This window comes from Cutaneotrichosporon oleaginosum, assembly GCF_008065305.1.
Source record: "Cutaneotrichosporon oleaginosum strain ATCC 20508 chromosome Unknown ATCC20508_contig02, whole genome shotgun sequence".
Taxonomy (NCBI): Eukaryota; Fungi; Basidiomycota; class Tremellomycetes; order Trichosporonales; family Trichosporonaceae; genus Cutaneotrichosporon; species Cutaneotrichosporon oleaginosum.
Genome location: NW_027072171.1, coordinates 1,018,773 through 1,036,659, shown reverse-complemented (window position 1 = coordinate 1,036,659; position 17,887 = coordinate 1,018,773). Strand labels below are relative to the sequence as shown.

Here is a 17,887-nt window from a genome sequence, read left to right as displayed (position 1 = left end):
TCAAGGGTCAAGAGCACTAGTCGTCGTCTTCCTCCTCCTCGCTGACAGCTTTTCGCCGCCCGCGTCGTGCCCGCTCCTTGGGTGCAGGTGTGGGCGCGGCCGCGCCACGCTTGGCCGCTCGCCGTTTCGCCGCCTTGGTCTTCTTCGCGACGTCGGCCTCGAGCGCCTGCTCCTCGAGCCCCTTGGCTGCGTGTTCGTTCAGGATTGCCTCGAACTCTTTGAGCTCGGTCTCGGGCTTGCCAGCGCTCTTGTTTGCGCGCGCCTTCTGCAGAATCTCGGTGAATCGTTTGAACACTGTCTCCTCGGCGAGCTTGTCGGCGTAGAATGGCAGGCCCTCGATGAGCTTCTTCATGCTGCGCTCCGACTTGAAAGGCAGTAGTGAGAGACAGAAGGCGATGTCGCGCCACTGACGCTCGTCGCTCGCGAGTCGGAACCGCTGGCACAGCTTCTCGACGATCGCTTCGGCTTGCTGTTCCTTCTCGATGAAGCGGAAGATGAAGCGCATCGTTGAGGCAAATGTCGGCTCGTCGACGGCGTGCGCGCCAATCGACAGATGCGAGATGACGTCCTGAAGGTTGTTGTACAGCGCATTGTCCTTGGTGCTCAGCTCGGTGAAGAAGAGCTTGGCCAGGTCCGAGATGCGTGTGTCCGGGTCCTCAAGACACTTAGCCATCTCCCCGAGTTGGCCCTTGACCTTGATCATGCCGTTCAGGATCAAGTGTGTGAGCACCATAAGGGTGTTCTTCTTGACCACACCATCGGGGTCGGTCAAGCCTTGGTATAGCACTTCCGAATTGTCGTCAATGAGCGAGCCCCAGCAGACAGCAAGGTCGCCGAGCGCGATGACGATGTTGGAGCGCACGACGGGGTCGCGCACCTTCTTGTAGATCTGGAAAAGGAGCGGAAGGTGGGCCTCGCAGAACTCAGCGCTAACGCACATGAACTTTGTCAAGGCGAGAGTCGATGCCTGGCGGAGAGTAGGCGACTGCCATCAGCCTCCGACTTTCGTATGGCTTACCTTGTAACGCTTCGGGCTCGCGCAGATGCCAACAATGAGCGGGCCATAGACAGCAAGCAAGCTTTTGTCGCCGTACAGCAGCTCCTTCTCGCGAATACCCGAGATCAAGTCGCCAATGTCATCCTCTGCGTTGCCAGCGACAGCATCCAGGTCATTGCCGTCCTTGTCAGCCGCCTTGGCTGCGGCCTTCTCTGCACTGTCAGCGCCCCTCGTACAATGGAGCTCACCCTTAGCCTTCTCGTCCTTGCGGCGCTTAAACTCGCGCTCGACCAGCTCGAGGTAAACAATGTGCTTGAGCGCTACGTGGCCGACGAGGAAGACGAGCTGCGCCAGTGCATACGCGCTCACCTCGTCGCCGCTGAGGGATGTCACGGCAGTCTGCATCGAGCCCTCCGAGTTGGAGCGGGACAACGACGCCTTGGGCGAGCCAGCCTTGCTGGGCGACGTTGGATCAGCGAGCTCCTCAACGGCCTCCGCGGGCGAAGCCACCGCGGCCTGCTTGGCCACCTTGGCCGTCATATTGCGGATGATAGTACCGCACAATGCGTCGGGCTGCTCGCCCAGAAGATAGATAGTGTTGATGGCCTGTTCAGCCATCGCGAACCACTGAGGGGAGCGGGACGGCCTTTCGATGATTTGCTGGAGCTTAACGAAAATGGCGTTGTCCATTGGCAAACGCATCGTCTTGTCGGTGAGCGAGCCTGTCGTTAGTCTGAATATCCGGTCGATTGCTCACCCTTAACCTTCTTGGCACTGCCTCCCAGACGCTGCAGAGCGATACAGGTGTAACGTGCGAGTACCAGGTCGTTCTGTCCGTGCTGACCAAGACCAATCTTTAACAATGACTCAACACGCTCCGCCACAACGTCGCGCTTTGCGACAGCGAGCATGCCAAGGATGATGATGGCGCCCTGGCGCTGCGGTTTGGGGATCTCCTGGCTGGTGCTGTACACCTGCCACAGCTTGTTGATAACGTCGGGATGCACGCCACCATCAGCCATCATCGTGCGCATCAACTCCTCAAGTGAGGTGAGCTCGGCAAGAGTAGCGCCGTACGTTCGCCTGACGTCAATTGGATCTCATCGCTTCACTCACTCAAGCATGTTCTTGGCGATGCGGTTGACCTGCTGCTTGGGAGCCAGATCGGGAACGACGTCAAAGTACAGACTGCGGTACACCTCGATGAGGTTGCCGCGGATGCTGCGGCCGTCTGTGCCGTCATCAGTCGTGGCATTGTTGTCCTTGGTCCAGATGAGATGGAGCATAGTCTTGATGCCCTGCTCGGACGACTCGATGTTGTACTCGTACGCGGTGCGGAAAAAGCGCATTGCTTCGAGTGCCTCGGACTTGTTCGTGCTCACGAGCAGCTCGCAAAGGGTTGGAATCGCGCCCTCGATCTGCTTGATAAACTTGAGGGCATCAGAGTAGTACTTCTTCGTGAGTCGGAGGCGCATTATGGTCTCGGGGTTCAACGATGCCTGTTCTGCCTGCACGGCGGCAAGGTCTATCTGCGACTGGCGCGGCTTCTTGGCCCCAGACTTGCGTTTGGCCCTCTTAGGCTTTGGCGTGGCGTCCTCGCCGTCCTCGCCCTCAGCGTCTTCGTCAGCCTCCTCGCCTTCCTTCTCATCGCCGTCTTTCTCCTCGCCGTCTTTGTCCTCGCCCTCTGCTTCATCCCCCGTCTGCTCCTCTTCCTCGTCGTCCATGCCGGCATCCGCTCTAGCCTTCTCCATCTCGTGGGTGTCGACCTTGTCGAGCTCGGCACAGAGCTTCTCGTACCGCTCCTGCCACTCGGGGAGGTTGAGGGTTCCGCCGTGCAGCGCGCCAAAGGGGTGAGTTTCGAGCAGCCGGCAGAGCAGCTGGATCGAGTATCGTCGCGCCGATGATGTCTTGTCTGCCAGCGTCCGAATTGTGAGCTCGGTCATATGCGTCCGCTGCTTTGGGAACTTGGCAGGAAGGCTCATGTCAGCCACCATTGTCATTTTTCAACTCACTCGCAGAGCTTGATCAACGTTGTGAGAACCTTGGAGCGCACATAGGAGTTGAGGTCGAGATACCGCTCGAAGAGGATCTCGAAGAAGCGCTTGATCTGCTTCTGCTTCTGCTCATCCTCTCCCTCATCGGACATGGAGAGGTCCTTGATCAACAGCCCGATGACCTCGACAACGGCCATGCGCATGGGGTGGGCCTAAAGTTAGCCGCGTCAGAACATTCAACGTACCTCGCTGTCAAGGTGGGCGAGCAGCAGCGGCATCTGCTTGTGCACAACGCGAGGGCTCATCTCGGCGAAGCGAACGAGGAAGCGCTGGAACGAGCGCGGGCCCTTGGCATCATTGTGCAAGAAGGTCTTGGCGGCAACTTCGCGGAGCACCTCCTCCGCAAGCTGGGGGTAGTCGAACTCCTTGTCGAGGATGGTCAGGAGCTCCGCCATGGGCTCGCTCAAGTGCTCGTAGTAGGTAAGGTTCTGCATGATGGAGGTCTGGGCGCCGAAGCCGTGCCCGTGGAACTTGACGGCAAGGCAGATGACCTTGTAGATGCCGAGGCGCACCTCGTTGGCCTTGAGGTAGCCTTCGACCTCGGCGAGCTGGTATGCGGGCTTGGTGAAACAGCTAATGAAAGCCTCGCGCTCCGAGCTAGTGCGCCAGATGCGTGATGACGGGATGCGGAGGGCGCGGTGCATCGTCCCAAGGACGTGGGGAAGGTGGTCAGCCCACGCAAGACTGCTGGACTGGGCAGGACGGGGGGGAGCCTTCCTCCCGCGCCCCTTCTTCGCCGCCGCCGCCTGCTCTTCTGGCATGCGGCCGGCGCCGCGCTCGGCTGCAGCTACGAACCACTGCAGGAGGAAGGCCCAGCGCTCGAGCTGCGCTTTGTGCTGCAGCGGCGCGTCGAGGTCGTCGTTGCCTGGCGCAACGAGGACCATAACGGCGTCCGAGTGGTGCTTGAGGCCGTGGAGGATGGCATCCAGCGTCTTTTGGAGCACGGGGCCGGTAATGGGTGGCGCGTCGGCATGTTTCAACACCGAGGCGAAAACGTCGAACGTTCCGGCGGGGGAGTAGGTGATGGAGTCGGGTTCTTTGACGATCGCTTCGATCGCGCCGGAGAGCTGCGAGTCGATGGCGGCGGGCGAGAGGTCGGGGATCTCGAGCTCGTTCGAGATCGGGTACAGGGACGGGTCCTCGCCGAGGGAGAGGAGCTCCTCCTGCAAGTTGTAGTCCATTGCGGCGGACCGGTGCGCCGGGAGCGTGTCGGGTGTCGGGCTGCCGAAAGAGAGATGGGGGAGGAGATGGGCGATGTAAACAAGCGGGAAAGGAAAAGCAGGAGCGTGTTGTTGTTGATCTCGGATGTATTACGTACACAAGATGATATCACCACGTGGCTGTAATACCACGTCAGGATCGTGGCCGCGCGTCGCTCACTCGTCATCCGTTGCTTGCTTGTCCACCTCGCATTGCAGTGACATCCTCCTGCGTCTCCTCACCTCCCAATCACTCACTCCCTCTCCTCTCCGACGACGAGCACGGCCGATACGCAGTCGACTCTCCGTCCAGCATGAACCACGTAAGTCCACCCCGCAGCGTGTCCGAACCAGAGCTGACCGTGCCTTCCCTTCATCAATCTGTCCTTCTCGTCACAGCACCCCGCAGCCTGGGGCCAGCCCCTTACCGCCCACCAACAGTTCGACATGTACTCTACCTTCCCTATCGGACACACGGGCGCGGCGGCCGCGCCCGTCACACACACGCAGCAGCCGCTCGTGACGGGCACGTCGGTGATCGGCCTCAAGTACGCGGACGGCGTGATGCTGGCGGCGGACAACCTGGCGTCGTACGGCTCGCTCGCGCGCTTCCGCGACATCCAGCGTCTGCACCCTTTGGGCACGCACACGATCCTCGGCGCGGCGGGCGACATGTCCGACTTCCAGTGGCTCAAGAAGGAGCTGGACGCGCTGCTGCGCGACGAAGAGGCGCTCAAGCTTACGGACGGACACCCCCCACTCGCCCCGCGGAACCTGTACACCTTCCTCGCGAACCTGTTCTACAGCCGACGGAGCCGCATCAACCCGCTGTGGAACGCGTGCCTCGTCGGCGGGTGGGACTTTGAGAAGGACGAGCCGTGAGTAACCCCGTGGGCAGGAGCTGATGCAGATTCCTTGGGTATGTCGATCTCCTCGGCACGACGTACACGGCGCCCACGCTTGCGACAGGGTTCGGGATGCACCTCGCGCAGCCGCTTCTGCGTGAAAAGTTCGAGGCGAAGGCCGGCGTCGATGGAAAGGGCCCGCTGCTGAGCGCAGAGGAGGCCGAGGCCGCCCTCGACGAGTGCATGAAAGTGCTGTTCTACCGCGACGCGCGGAGTATCAACAAGTACCAGATTGCAAAGGTCACGAAGGACGGCGTGACGATTTCGGACTCGAAGACGGCGCCTACAGTCTGGGACTTTGCCGAGGGCCTGCGCGGGTACGGAGCGCAGGTGCAGTAGGCGTGGAAGTAGATAGACAGCATGCATGTGTAGGCAGTAGGCGGTGTGTGCCACGTGCTGACGCAGGCTGACGATAACGCCTGCCGATGGGACGTGTGACTGTGTGATGCGTCTGCACCTACTCCACCCCCCCCCCCCCCCCCCCTCGCTCCATGCAAATATGCCATGCTGCTATATGGATGATGCTAGATGATCATTAGGATGTGTCGTCTCTCCCATCTCGGTCTGTGCTACAACACGCCTTGGGAGTAGTACTGGAACGTGTCGTACAGCCGCGTGTAGTTGCTGCCCGCCGAGCTGACAATCAAGCGCTCGAGGTATGCGTCGACGGCAGCGGTGGTGAGGCCGAGCGCGAAGCGCTCGCGGAAGTGCGTGACGGTGTGCTCGCCGAAGAGGAGGAAGCAGTCGAGCTTCGAGTCCTTCTGCATGAGCTCGACAATGGCTGGGGTGAGCGGGCGAAGCGGGGTGAGGAGTGTCCACTCACTGATCAAGCTGTCCGAGTGTTTGCGCGCGGCCTCAAAGCCCTCCTTGAACAGTTTTTTGAAGTACGCATATCCCGGGCTGTCGAGCCCGCCCATGATCTCGATGTATTCGAGGGGAAGCTTGAACGGGGCCGCCTCGAAGCCCATGTTCCCGCCAGGCGAGTTGGAGAGCATGAACCCAAAGTCGATGTGGATGAGGTGCCCGTCGCGGTCCACGAGGATGTTGCCGTTGTGCCGGTCCTTGATCTGCAGGAGGTACGTGATGACGCTGTACCCGGCAAGCGACTTGATGAAGTTGCGGCGCGCGCGCGCGAACTGGCCGCTGTCCGGCTTGCCGTATGTCTGGGGTCAGCGTGGCAGACGGGCAGACTCACATTCACGTAGTGGTCCATGAGGCTGACGTGCCCGATGGCCTCGCCCTCGGCGAGGCGGCGCGCATACTCGCTCTTCTTGATCGAGTGGACGCTGACTGCGTCCGTAATGGTCTCGACGAGACCCGACGTCTCGCCCGTGATGAGGATACGGAAGAAGCGGGCCCAGCAGTCGCTCTTCTCCTCCTTCCAGATCCGCACGAAGCGCTCGATGAGCTGCGTCGCCAGCTGCTCCTGCCGCAGATCCGCACCCGTCTTCACAATGACACTGATGACGTCCCAGTTCGCGAGGTGGCCCCACGGCGACGCGGCGCGGATGCGGCTCTTCTTCGCCGTCCAGCTCTCCTTGAAGATCGCGGCCGACGGGTCCGCCTTGTTGATCTCGCGCCGCACGATGCCCTCGTCCTCCGCCGTCTTGCCCTCCACCAGGACGCGCGCCGGCGTCACCTCCACGCCCTCGGGAAGTGTCGTCATGCGCGCCACGCGCTCCTCCTCCAGCGCCATCATCTCCTCCATTATGCGCTCGCGGATTGCCGCCGCCTGCGCCGCGGCCAGTCGCAGCTTGCCGCCCGCGCCGCTCGCGCCCGCGGCCGAGTCCGCCGCCGCGTCCTTCGACGCGCCCGTGATCCAGCCCGTCCCCGGAATCCAGCGCAGCGGGCCGCTGCCGTGTGCGTTCTCCGGCGTCGGCGGCTGCACGCTCGCGTTCAGCTGCGCGAGCATGACTGCCGCTGTGCGCATGCGCTCCGCATAGTCCTCGAGCGTGATGACGCGTTTTGGCGATGGTTGCGGGTCGTCGACCTCTCCCGGCGTTCCCGGTCGCAGTGTGGGACTCGGGACCTCGAGCTCGCCGTCTCCGCCGATTGGCGTGCGTGATCGGCTAATGGGCGAGGCGCCGAGCGACGATCGTCGCGATCCGAAACCCTCGCCCGCGTTCCACACCTCAAGGTCGAGCTGCTTGTTCTTCGGTGCGCTCGGCAGGGGCAGCGCGTCCGTGAGGTCCGGCAGGTTATCGCGCACGCTGAGCTTGTTGCCGTACAGCTGCTCGACGAGGTCCATCTCCTCGAGGTCCGCTTCTGGCGGCTCCTTGACGGGCGACGCGCTCCCTGACTTCTCGTCCTCCTCATTCAGCTCCATATCATCGCTTTGGAGCGGGGGCACGCTCATCGGCGACGTCGCGAAGCTCTCGTTGATCGTCGGCGTAAAGCTCCCGTCGAGCGCGCCCTCGCGCTTCCGCCGATTCATGTCTTCCTGCATGACGATCTTCTTGAGGAGCTCGCGGTTCTCTCGCCGCGTCGGGTCGAAGTCGAGGTCGTCTTCGAGGATCTCCACATGCAGGAGATAGGGGGCGCGCTCGGCCGAGTTGAGGACGACCGAGTCGCCGGGCGAGATGCGCACGACGCGCGAATGCGCCTTCTTGCGCCGCGGCCCGCCCACGACGCGGTTGAGCATTGCCGTGTCTTTGCGGCAGTGGTCCGCGTTGCACCACAGCGGCATGCACACCTCGGCGGGGAGGTTGTGGTTCAAGCTCGTAAGCTCGGCTCGCAGCGCCGAGATACGCGCAGGCTTCGGGATGACCAGCAGCCGGTTGCTGATGTCCTCGAGGTGCAGGAGGAAGCGGATCTCGCTGCGGCTGTAGTGCGAGCGCAGGAGCTTGCTCTGTGCGTCGAGCGAGTATTGCTGCAGCAGGGACTCGCCTGACGGCGTCCGCGCCCCGTACCCTCGCGGAGTGGGGGAGCTGCGCGACAGCTCGGGGACAGAGTGGTACGCTTGATGCAAGGGAATGAGGTTGACGCGTGACTTTGTAGGCGGGAAGAGGTCTGGGGTTGCGGAGCTCTGCGAGAACGGGTCGCGCCCGCGGTTGTCGTCCATCAATGACGGCATGGCAGGGAGCGAGTCGTGCGCCGTGTGCTTGACGAGCGCCGGCGACGTCGCGGAAGGATGATACGCCCGCCCGTTTGGCGGGGTGTGTCCCCTCTCCCTCTCCCGTGGTGGTGTGCCGACTCCCGAGGTCCGCAGCTGTGGTGGCAGCGTCTGTCTCCGTGCTGGTGGGCGCGAGCTGGACGCAGACGCGGGCGCCGTCGAGTTGTCGTCGTCCGACTCACTCTCGGGTGCAGGCTTGCGCTCCCACCGCCCGTCGCGGGGAGCGTCCGCTCCCCCTCCCTGCTCGACCTCGACTCTTGCGCGCGACGCCTGTGCATCATCCATCGGCCGTCGGCCCTGTATCACGGCCCACTCGCCGGCGAGCGACGTGAGTCCCGGCATGCCTGCGCCCGCGAGCATGACTCCCATGCCGACGAGCGCGGCAGCAGCGTGTGGGTTCACCCTCACGGGCGGAGACGTGCTGTCGGCGGGGTGTGCTTGGAGGAGGGCCGCAGAACTCGACAGGTTCGGGCTCGACGGAAGTGATCGGTATGGGCTGCGGCTGGGCTCGGGTGGGTCGCCGAAGAGGATCTCGTGGCAGCGGTGCAGGACGCGCTGGCAGATGAGAAACGGGCGGGGGTTGGTGGTCCGCGTCGGCGTGAGATCGCGGAGTGCGCTCTGCATGAACCAGAAGGTCTGGGGTTAGTGGGGGTTGCCGCGGCGGGTAGCTCGGATGAGGAGGGACGCACCAGCATGGCGGCGTGGGGGCTCTCCTCCGCGCGCAGGAGGACGAAACTTTCGAGCGCATTGGACTCTGTCGGGCGCGTGATGAGGAGGTGACTGGCGTGAGTAGGCCTGAGTGCTGGTGTGCGTGGTGGCTTACCATATTTGGGGCCAGTAGAACTCGACTTCCTCGTAGGGCATCGACTTCATGCGCCAGCACAGGTAGTGGCTGATGCCGATGTTGTCGGGGTATGTTTTGAGGTAGTGGAGCGCGACCGAGGTGGAGAAGTATGGGCTGAGGAATAGCCGCAGCCTGGGATCAGCGCTGTTCAGGTGGAGGGGAGGAGAGGGGAGCTCGGCTCGGCGCGGCGCGGCGCAGCGCGCGCGCGCAATGTGTAGAGGAGTAGGAGGGAAGCAACGCTCACAAAAGTGCGTGCGACATGGCGCTCGTCGCCAGCCGGCACTGGAAGAGTGGTCAAGTGGAAGAGCAGGTGGAGGGCCAAGATGTCTGGGCGGACACGTTTCACGAATGTCACCCTCTAAGGGCATAGAGCGCGGCGTGCACGGGGTGGCATGCAACGGCGGAGACGTGCGGCGGAGAAGGGGAAGAGGGGTGAGGGGAGCGGGGCGGCGTGGGGTGCGGCGTGAGGAGAGCGGCGAGTGGTGAGTGAGCAAGTGTCGAGTGTGCGGACGATGGGATCGATGGGAGGCGATTGAATGAATCTCGGCACATAACTCCGGCTCGCTGCTGGCACCACCCTCAGGGACGGACGCGTGGCACGCTATTCATACATATGCTTTCGATTGACTAGAATGGCTCTATTCGCTGTCATCCTCGAGGCTGAACACTGTCTTGGGATTGGCGCTGGCGCTCGCGCCGGCAGAGGGAGGCGAGGTTGGCCTGCTCCAGTTCCTGCTGGAGCGGCGGGAGTGAGAGTGAGAGCGAGAATGGGAGGGTCGGGATGCGGGGCGCGGGCTGGGCGACTGCGAGCTGCGGGAGGGCGAGCTTCGCAGCGCTTGCGCGCCAAGCGGGTCCATCCCTTCGGGTCCCTCCTCCGCCTCGTCCCGGTACAGTGGGGTGGGTGGCGCGTGTGAGAGACCATGGGCGGCGGCTTCGGCCTCGGCTGCCGCGGCAGGAAGGAAGGGAACGTCTTGCTGCGCCAGCGCGGGCAGCGAGTCCGTACTTGCGTTGTTGGCTATGAACTCGTCTGCGGGTGGCTGGGGTGAGCTAGCGGCTGAGCGAGGGAGACTTACGCCGTCGTTTGAGAGACGGAGCGCGTTCGTCGACGAGCCCAGGTTGTGCAGTCTCATGTCAGCGAGCGCGCCGGGGAGTTGGGGTGGAGGCCGACCGACTCACTGGAACGACGTGTCGCGCCGCCGTACCTTGAACCAGTAGTAGGCGCCGCCTGCCACGCCGAGGAGTAGGAAGAAGAGGAACCAGAGGGCGCCACCACTGCCGCCGCCGCCGCCGCCGCCGCCTGCGCTGTCATCGTCGCGCGGGAAGGGAGACATGGTACAGTGGATCGTGGAAGTAATCGCCGGGTGTCGTCATGATGCGGCGCGGAACTATAATGCACGGCCGCAGTATCCTCGTTGTTATTGTCCAGGCTGCAGGGGTGTATGCATGTAACGTCTAGATGCTGTCTACGCGAAGCTCTCTGATACGGCGTCTCCTGGATCACTGGCCAGGACGTCTGCGACCTCTGCGCTACGTCGCCTTCGCAGGACGGAGCGAGTTATAGTGCTCGCCAAGCCCGTACATCCTGCGGTGGTACGTGATGCGCACGATGCGCTCGCCGGCGGCCGCGCTCGCCTTGGCGTCCATCGCTCCGCCGAAAGCATCCTCGCTCCCTCCATGCGACACGACGGTGGGCGGCCCGCGCTGGATGACGTGAATTGGCACGTTGAAGGCGCGCGACAGCGCCTGGATCTGGCGTTAGCGAATGGACTCTTGCGGCACTCACTTCTGGCTCGCCGCCCCACTCGCCCGTCTCCTCCACGCGGTGGCAGTACTCTTCGAACTGCGCGTCGTTCATGATCCCGTCGTCGGTCGCGCCGGGCATGTCCTCGCCGTCCACGCTGGGAAGGAAGGGGAGGAAGTCGTCCTTGTGCTCCCGCATGTACTTTGCCGCGGCATGGCGCGTCGTGTACGGGTTGTCGGCCTCCTGCGGGGCCAGGATGCCCAGAAGGCCCAGCTGGTCCGCGACTGCAGAGTACATGCAGTGGCCGTCGGGCTGGATCTCGTGGATTTCACGCCCGAGGACACCACACGCGTCGCTGATCACTGTAATCTCCTCCTGGCGCTCCTTCTCGAGCTGCGCGTTCCACGCGGGGTCTTGGGGCGGGGCAGAGTCGAGAAGCGCTTGTTGCTTACGAGCCTGGAGTCAGGAGGAGAGGTGAAAAAGGGAGAAAGAGAAACTCACCTGACGTTCAGCAAAGCGTTGTTTGCTGCTCTTCTTCCCCCCGAGTTTCTCCCTAATCGTGTCGCGCAACCCGTCCGCGTCGCTTTCAGACGCGGAAGGCGTTGCGATACCGTTCCCGGCCGTGGCTGAGCCAGTAGATGCTACGGGTGGGGGGGCAGATGACGAGGCAGCGGGCGCGGTGGGCTGGACAGGCGCACTTGACTCGTCATCGGACAGCACGACGAGGTCCTCGATTGCGACGTCTTCGTACTCATACACCGGCGTGGGCGCGGTGGGCTTGAGGAGCTTCTTGATCGCCTTGCGCTTGCCCATTGTTCTAGAGGAGGCGTAGGAAAGGTTGGAAGAGAATGCACTGAGATGAGAGTGGATGGGATACTGGGAAGTTGGATAGGATCAACAGGACCCGGTTCAAAGTCCGTCGTCACAGGAACGAACGCAATTTCAGCATTTCAGCCTGCCGCATGAGATCATCTCCCATGTCTCTCCCACGCCACTCAGCACTCAGATCATGTCGACAAGTTGATATTCATCGCGTGAAATAAGACAATCTTCCAAGAAGCGCTAGAAGCGCCACGCATCACTCGTCACGAACTATGTACGGCCACCACTATACGTATTCGGTAGCTACTAGGCGATGCCACGAAACGCGCTCAGAAGAAGAGGTAGGTGAGAACAAAGACAGCGAACACAAGACCTGCGCACACCTCGAGAGGGACGCCCTGAGCCTGCCCCGGTGCGGTCGTAGTGGCCGTCTTGATACCTGCGCCAGCGACGTCTGTACCCGCGCCACCACGCTTCCGCAAGCCCGAGGCGGCAGGAGCAGCGTTCTGAAGCGCGGCAATCTGCTGCTTGAGGTTGTCATTCTCCTGCAGGACGATCCGGAGCTTCTCAGAGTCGCTCGTCGTCGCGTTGAGGGAACGCTCAAGAGCAGCATTCGTGGGAGCGCCGCCAGCTTGGACATCGGCAGCCGAGAGGGAGGGAAGCTCGCGCGAAGTCTGGCCAGCGCCAGCCGACGGGCTGGAACCAGCGTTCAGCGCGTGAGCTCCACCAACGGCAGCGGCACCAGCACCGAGAAGACCCGCGGCGCCAGCGGCAGCGCCACCGTGCGACGGCGTGGACGGGAGGTCCTTGCTGCCGTTCGTCGAGTGAAGCTGCTGGGAACGGGGCGTGCCACCAATGTCGGTCTCGGCATGAGAGTAGATGCCCTGTAACAGTCAGCCTCGTCGGTTTAAGAAAGAGAAAGCCAGCTGTGGGGAAATGTCATGCACAGGACACGCGGGCAGAGAGGCAAAAGGAAATGGCACAAACGGAGAGGTGGTATACGCTCAGGCTCTGGCCATCGTTTTGGACCAAGGCCACGCTTCTGGGCGCCGGCCCCATCTCGACAATGGAGGGAACAATAACAGTTGTGGGGCGGGGTTTCGGGAGGGGAGCCGACGGCATGGTGGGCGAGATTGGCTTCTGAGGAGCGGGCTTCGGCTTCTCCAGCTCCCAGTGCGTCAAGCCACCGTTCACAAATAGAGCCGGGTCATGTGTGCGCTCCTTGACAGTCGTGTACTGCGTGAAGCCCTTCGTGTTCGCCAGCTGTTGAGACCGAGCATGACACAAGGAAGAACGAAACAGGTCAGAACATACGAGGACACACTCTCGACGGACTCGACAACTTTTGACGAGCTCGCGACGGCTGCCAGGCAACAAGGACTAGACCACCTAGCTGTGTCCCGCGCATCCTATGCCGACGACTGCGCATGACACGTCCACAAAGGCACCAGAAGTTTTAACTCACCGACTCGTCCATCTTGTGGTCAATAGGCGACATGCTGTCCTCGTTCTCCTCGGGGATACCGTTGGGGTTGCTCGCACCGTCCTCGGCGGAGAGGTACGCGCAGCGAATCTTCTGCTCGTGAATCGAACCCTTGTTAGTGCGCTCGACCTGAGCCCACTGCTATTAGTTGCACTGCCGGAAAACAGAGGATCGGCTCACCATCTCGGGGAGCGAGTGCATCTCCTCGTCAGGAGGAATGAATGCCGACTGCACGAGGAACTTGTCCTTGCACTTGGCGTGGGGGGGAGGGTCAGCTGAAAGGGCCTGCAGCACGACTGAGATGATCAGCGAGAGGCCACAAGGTGGGGGGAGTGAGCGGGGGGAGGCATGGGTCCACGCCCTCTTGATGGCGCGCGCGGAATTCTGCATTCCTTGCGGGGAGAAGACCTACTCTGCACTTCAACATTCTCGCCAGGCTCAACGCGGCCCTGGTTGGGACGGACGCAGTACTGCTTGGGAGCGGTCGTCTTGACCTTGAAGGCTACGGGCTGGGGGTTGGGGTTGTGAATGAGCAGCGAACGTTTGACGATTTGGGTCAGCGGGCCTGGCTACGTCAGCGGGTGGATCTTGCGGATTGTGTGGTGATTGCGTCACTTGTCGGTGTGGTAGAGGTTTGGGAACGGTTAGATGGAGGAGAGAGCGACGTCGACGAGCGGCGTAGGAGCGGGGGCATGGACATGGGTATGGGCATGGGCATATGGCAAAGCCGTGTTCATGAGCGGGAGGTAAGGGAAGGTCACGGTCGCGACGACTCTTCATCCTCCGCGCCGAGAGGAGGCTGGGCAAAAGCCATCCAGCCTTCTACACTGATTGAGCCCGATCACACGACTGTTGTCATGCTCGTCGCTGCGGGGCATTCATTGAGAGTGAAAGAAGGCTTGAGGAATCGACGAGGAGTGACAGACGATCAATGTCTGTGGTGCGCTTCGCCTGAGGGTCGGGGACGGAGCGCAGGACTAGAGGGCGGCGTTGTATGGCCGCTTCTGTTTGTGGGGAAGCTAGAGGACTCACGGGGAAAGCCCAGCTGGTTTTGAGGAGAGAGGTTGACCGCCATGTTTGGAGAGTGGTAAGAGTTGGCGTTTGTGGAAGAGGGATGTGGGGGAAATTGGAGAAATGGAATGGGTGGGATTTAAGTATTCGGTTGGGCCAGGGGTTGAGGGGAGTCGAGGTGGGCGGGTGAGGGGGATGAATTGATGGATTGATGGATTGATGGGGGATTGATGGATTGGGAGGGGTTAGAGACGACTGCAAGAGCGTGTAGGGGGGTGATGGAGGAGGTAGTGATGGAGTTGAGAGAGAGAGAGAGCAGTTGAGGAGAGTTGAGAGAGAGAGAAGAGAAAGAGAGAGAGTGAGGGGAGTGGCAGTGAGTGGGAGGAGGATGAGGAGGAGGAGGAGGGAGAGAGGCAAGGAAGGCCGATGACGAACGATGTGCTGGCGCGGATACTGCCGCTTCCCTCGTGGATCGTGGGAGACAAGGTCTATCAAACTCACCCTGAGATTAGGGGGGGCATTGGGTTTGACTTCTCTCTCTCGCTCTCTCTTGCCTCGAGCAAATGTCAGGGTGATGGATAATTCAATGACGTCGCATCCGCCCTCCTCCTCACCGTACTCTCTGTCTCTCCTCCACTCTACACCGCTCGTCACCATGCATGGTCATCTCCTGCCGCGTTGACGACCCGCGACCAGGCCTCCTCAGCCTCCTCAGCCTCTCATGCACAGACTCCCCGGGCCTGCTGCCTGCTGCCTTTATCAACTGCCATGATCATCTGAGGGTAGGGAAACGAACCACGACGACGCGTTGCACCGCCACACTTCGTCGATCACTCCTGTCACGCGTTCGAATCCTATCCCTGTCCTACGCGAGTTTCACATTCAACCTAATCCCTTCTTACGTTTCTTTTCAGCAAGCGATAGCGGGACCAGCACAATCTGACTGGCGAGCTGGCGATCTCGCGCTAGCGAGCTGGCGGCGAGCGTGAATGCTAGTCAGTGGATCAGTGGATCAGTGGGTAAGAAAGACATGCAACTCGGTACACATTACTAGGACTACACGTGAGATATTATGCGAGCAAGTACGCGCCTGCGCCTACACACACACCCAGCGCCGCCAGGGGGGCTGCGCGCCCCGCCCCGCTCGTCATGCTCGCGCTTGCGGACTCGCCGCTGGGGTACGCGGCTGCGGCGGGCGTCGGTCGCCCGGCCGAGGGCAGCGCGACCATGCTCACGGAGATGGACGAGGACTGGGGCACGGCCGCCGTGTTGAGGATCAGTGCCGTTTCCGTGTTGGTGCTTGAACTGGAGCTCGAGCCCGAGCTCGAGCTCTGGGCGAGAACAAGGGGGGCGAGGACAGCGAAGGCTGGGGTCAGCACGTCCGCGATGCGCTCACCGAGTCCGAGCATGTTGGGATGTAGAGAGAAAAACCGCCGAGGCTCTTGTATAATGTTGTTCGAGGTCGCTGGATCCCATGACCATGCCCATCAACTAGCGTGGATAGCGCAGGGCGCTGCAGCAGGGGTCATGTGGTGGTAGGGTGCTGGCCTGCTAGTCCACACGCTACGCCAACTGGGCTACAGCGGCCGTACAGCTACGAACGAGGGCCGAGGGGAAGGTACAGCGTCGTAGAGCTTGACAATGACGGACCTGATCGGGCGGTGGAATGAGAGTGCGGCGGGGCGGCGACGGCGCACGCAGGAACGCGCGAGCGCGAGCGCGTGAGCGTGTGAGCGCGTGAGCTTGGATTGTGGTCAACACTGGGTGCAGGGACGGATACACTCTACAGATCAGCAGATTCTGCATGACTGGCCGACCCGATGCTTCGGCGTGCCCTAGGGAAAAGACCCTCGGCGTCGGCCCTGCTCTGAAATAGCACTTGGGCACTCCGGCGACATGACCATGGTCGCCTGTTCGATCCGCCGTCACGACTTCTGGTATGCGACCCGACGCACGCGTCGCGTCATGCGATCGGTCCACGAACCCGACTTCAATCCACCTCCGCTTCTGGCGGTCTGGCCATCTCGATCCTCGAATCGCCACCTAACTAATCAATCGAGCTCATCAGCCCATTCACCAGTCTCCGCCTCAACTCTCGCTCACGCTCGAACGCCGACTCCCACCTCTACCCGTCTCCCGGCTCTTACTCACTCACTCTCCCCTCCACCCCGCTGCCCCACCATGGACACCCCCAACGGCCACGTCCCCCCCGAGATCGAAGCCACCCTCTCCCGCCTCTCCGCCTACCGCAACGTGCGGGGCGTCATGATCCTCGCGCGCGGCGCTGGGTGCGGCATCGTTCAATCCTCCGGCGCGGTATTCGAAGGCGACAGCGGGCGGCGGTACGCTGGCGCGCTCGAGGGCGTGGTGGCGGCCACTGCTGGCGCCGTCGGCGCTGTGGACGAGGGCGTGGGTGCACGCTTCGACCCGGCTGATGACAGGACGAGCTGCGCCTCATGCGCATCCGGACGAAGCGGCACGAGCTGATCATCACGCCTGGTGAGCGCAGAGGGAGGGGAGAGGGGCTGATGCTAGATGACAAGTACCTACTTGTTGTGCTCCAGGATCCGCAATAACTGCCGCTTACCGAACACAACCCGACGTTCAACGCACTCTGGGAATAACTGTAGATACGTAGACATGCACTAATAGGTACCCTCTCCCACCTGCTACTCGCGCAAACTCACAACCACAACACTTCCTCCATCACCATCGTCACCATCGACACCAGCCTCACGCACCGCTCCTCAAAAATGGATACGTATACATCCCACAACCCTAAGCCGCCTAGTAGACGTAGGCAAGGACCTTGCCACCGACGTGCTTGCGACGGGCCTCCTCGTGGTCCATGATACCAGCCGAGGTGGTGAGGATCATCTTGCCGAACGAACGGGCAGGAAGCAGAAGCGCGACCCAGTTCTCGATCTGGTCAACGGCGATGTTGAAGCGGGGCGAGATGACACCGCACTTGTTGAGGCGGCCGTTGAGCTGGATCACAATCTTGCCCGCGCGGTGGTCGTCGATGATCTCGAACTCGCCGATGTAGCCTGGTGTGAGCGCCGATGTCGACTGGACACCAGGAAGGAAAGGATAGAAGAGTAATGTCCTCCCCCAATCAGCCGCCCCGCCTAGGGCCCCGGCCGTGCGGCCTTGGGCGCGGCGGGGAGGATAAGTATGAGGAGGTCGATGTACCGGAGATTTAAAACTCCCCCGAGGTGGACTGTTCGAGAACGACACGGAGGAGTAGTTATACTCCGGGAGGAGTGGTGCCAGCGCCGGCGCTGGCGCCAGCTGGGCGTGGGCTGTGCGAGATACTAACCGTGCTTCTGGAGGACACCGAGGACCTTGACAACGACCTTGGACGAAGGGCGGATGAGGACCTGGCGCTTGCCGCGGCGCTCGGCGTTGACTGGGGTTAGACTGCGCTCGTAGTCCGGCGAGGGGTCTGTCTGCGTCTCTAATCCTGCCGCCGCTCCTCGCAAAGCAGGCGCAGCAGACGTAGCCAGACCCCGCTTAACACGCACCCATCGACTGAAGAGCGTCGGCGAGAACGGAAACGCGAACCATTTTGAATAACTGCGGGGTCAGCGCGTACCTCGGCGCGACTCACGTTTCGAGGTTGGTGGGGTTCGTAGAAGAACTAGTAGAATAAGCTATTGAACTCGATGCGGGTGTGTCGCTCTGCTCACGACAGCCGTAAAGAGTTGGATCAATAGGTA

The 17,887-nt window shown here is 62.0% G+C and overlaps 8 protein-coding genes across 8 annotated transcripts; 2 read left to right on the top strand and 6 right to left on the bottom strand.

Moving 5' to 3' along the window:
• Positions 1 to 16: 16 nt before the first annotated feature.
• On the bottom strand, positions 17 to 4,232 carry COLE_02108 (uncharacterized protein; the record flags this gene model as incomplete). The annotated part of the gene is made up of 7 exons (XM_018426692.2): positions 17 to 985; positions 1,019 to 1,209; positions 1,246 to 1,719; positions 1,755 to 2,080; positions 2,114 to 2,974; positions 3,010 to 3,203; positions 3,237 to 4,232. The coding sequence occupies 7 exons, from the start codon at positions 4,230 to 4,232 to the stop codon at positions 17 to 19; spliced, it is 4,011 nt and encodes a 1,336-aa protein (XP_018278672.1).
• Positions 4,233 to 4,697: 465 nt separating this feature from the next.
• COLE_02107 (uncharacterized protein) lies at positions 4,698 to 5,494 on the top strand (the record flags this gene model as incomplete). The annotated part of the gene is made up of 2 exons (XM_018423243.2): positions 4,698 to 5,128; positions 5,161 to 5,494. 2 exons carry the CDS (start codon positions 4,698 to 4,700, stop codon positions 5,492 to 5,494), a joined length of 765 nt encoding a protein of 254 aa, XP_018278673.2.
• Positions 5,495 to 5,724: 230 nt separating this feature from the next.
• On the bottom strand, positions 5,725 to 9,479 carry COLE_02106 (uncharacterized protein; the record flags this gene model as incomplete). Its single annotated transcript, XM_065626190.1, has 5 exons — positions 5,725 to 5,936; positions 5,979 to 6,318; positions 6,351 to 8,903; positions 8,957 to 9,047; positions 9,091 to 9,479. The coding sequence occupies 5 exons, from the start codon at positions 9,477 to 9,479 to the stop codon at positions 5,725 to 5,727; spliced, it is 3,585 nt and encodes a 1,194-aa protein (XP_065482459.1).
• A 270-nt stretch (positions 9,480 to 9,749) lies between these two features.
• On the bottom strand, positions 9,750 to 10,442 carry COLE_02105 (uncharacterized protein; the record flags this gene model as incomplete). Its single annotated transcript, XM_018423244.2, has 3 exons — positions 9,750 to 10,148; positions 10,185 to 10,236; positions 10,288 to 10,442. The coding sequence occupies 3 exons, from the start codon at positions 10,440 to 10,442 to the stop codon at positions 9,750 to 9,752; spliced, it is 606 nt and encodes a 201-aa protein (XP_018278675.1).
• A 196-nt stretch (positions 10,443 to 10,638) lies between these two features.
• Positions 10,639 to 11,665, bottom strand: COLE_02104 (uncharacterized protein; the record flags this gene model as incomplete). Its single annotated transcript, XM_018423245.2, has 3 exons — positions 10,639 to 10,860; positions 10,895 to 11,308; positions 11,354 to 11,665. The coding sequence occupies 3 exons, from the start codon at positions 11,663 to 11,665 to the stop codon at positions 10,639 to 10,641; spliced, it is 948 nt and encodes a 315-aa protein (XP_018278676.1).
• Positions 11,666 to 15,238: 3,573 nt separating this feature from the next.
• On the bottom strand, positions 15,239 to 15,577 carry COLE_02103 (uncharacterized protein; the record flags this gene model as incomplete). Its single annotated transcript, XM_065626189.1, has 1 exon — positions 15,239 to 15,577. One exon carries the CDS (start codon positions 15,575 to 15,577, stop codon positions 15,239 to 15,241), a length of 339 nt encoding a protein of 112 aa, XP_065482458.1.
• Positions 15,578 to 16,349: 772 nt separating this feature from the next.
• COLE_02102 (uncharacterized protein) lies at positions 16,350 to 16,744 on the top strand (the record flags this gene model as incomplete). The annotated part of the gene is made up of 2 exons (XM_018420369.1): positions 16,350 to 16,565; positions 16,610 to 16,744. The coding sequence occupies 2 exons, from the start codon at positions 16,350 to 16,352 to the stop codon at positions 16,742 to 16,744; spliced, it is 351 nt and encodes a 116-aa protein (XP_018278679.1).
• A 211-nt stretch (positions 16,745 to 16,955) lies between these two features.
• COLE_02101 (40S ribosomal protein uS8) lies at positions 16,956 to 17,735 on the bottom strand (the record flags this gene model as incomplete). The annotated part of the gene is made up of 3 exons (XM_018423248.2): positions 16,956 to 17,215; positions 17,488 to 17,577; positions 17,693 to 17,735. 3 exons carry the CDS (start codon positions 17,733 to 17,735, stop codon positions 16,956 to 16,958), a joined length of 393 nt encoding a protein of 130 aa, XP_018278680.1.
• Between the last annotated feature and the right edge of the window lie 152 nt (positions 17,736 to 17,887).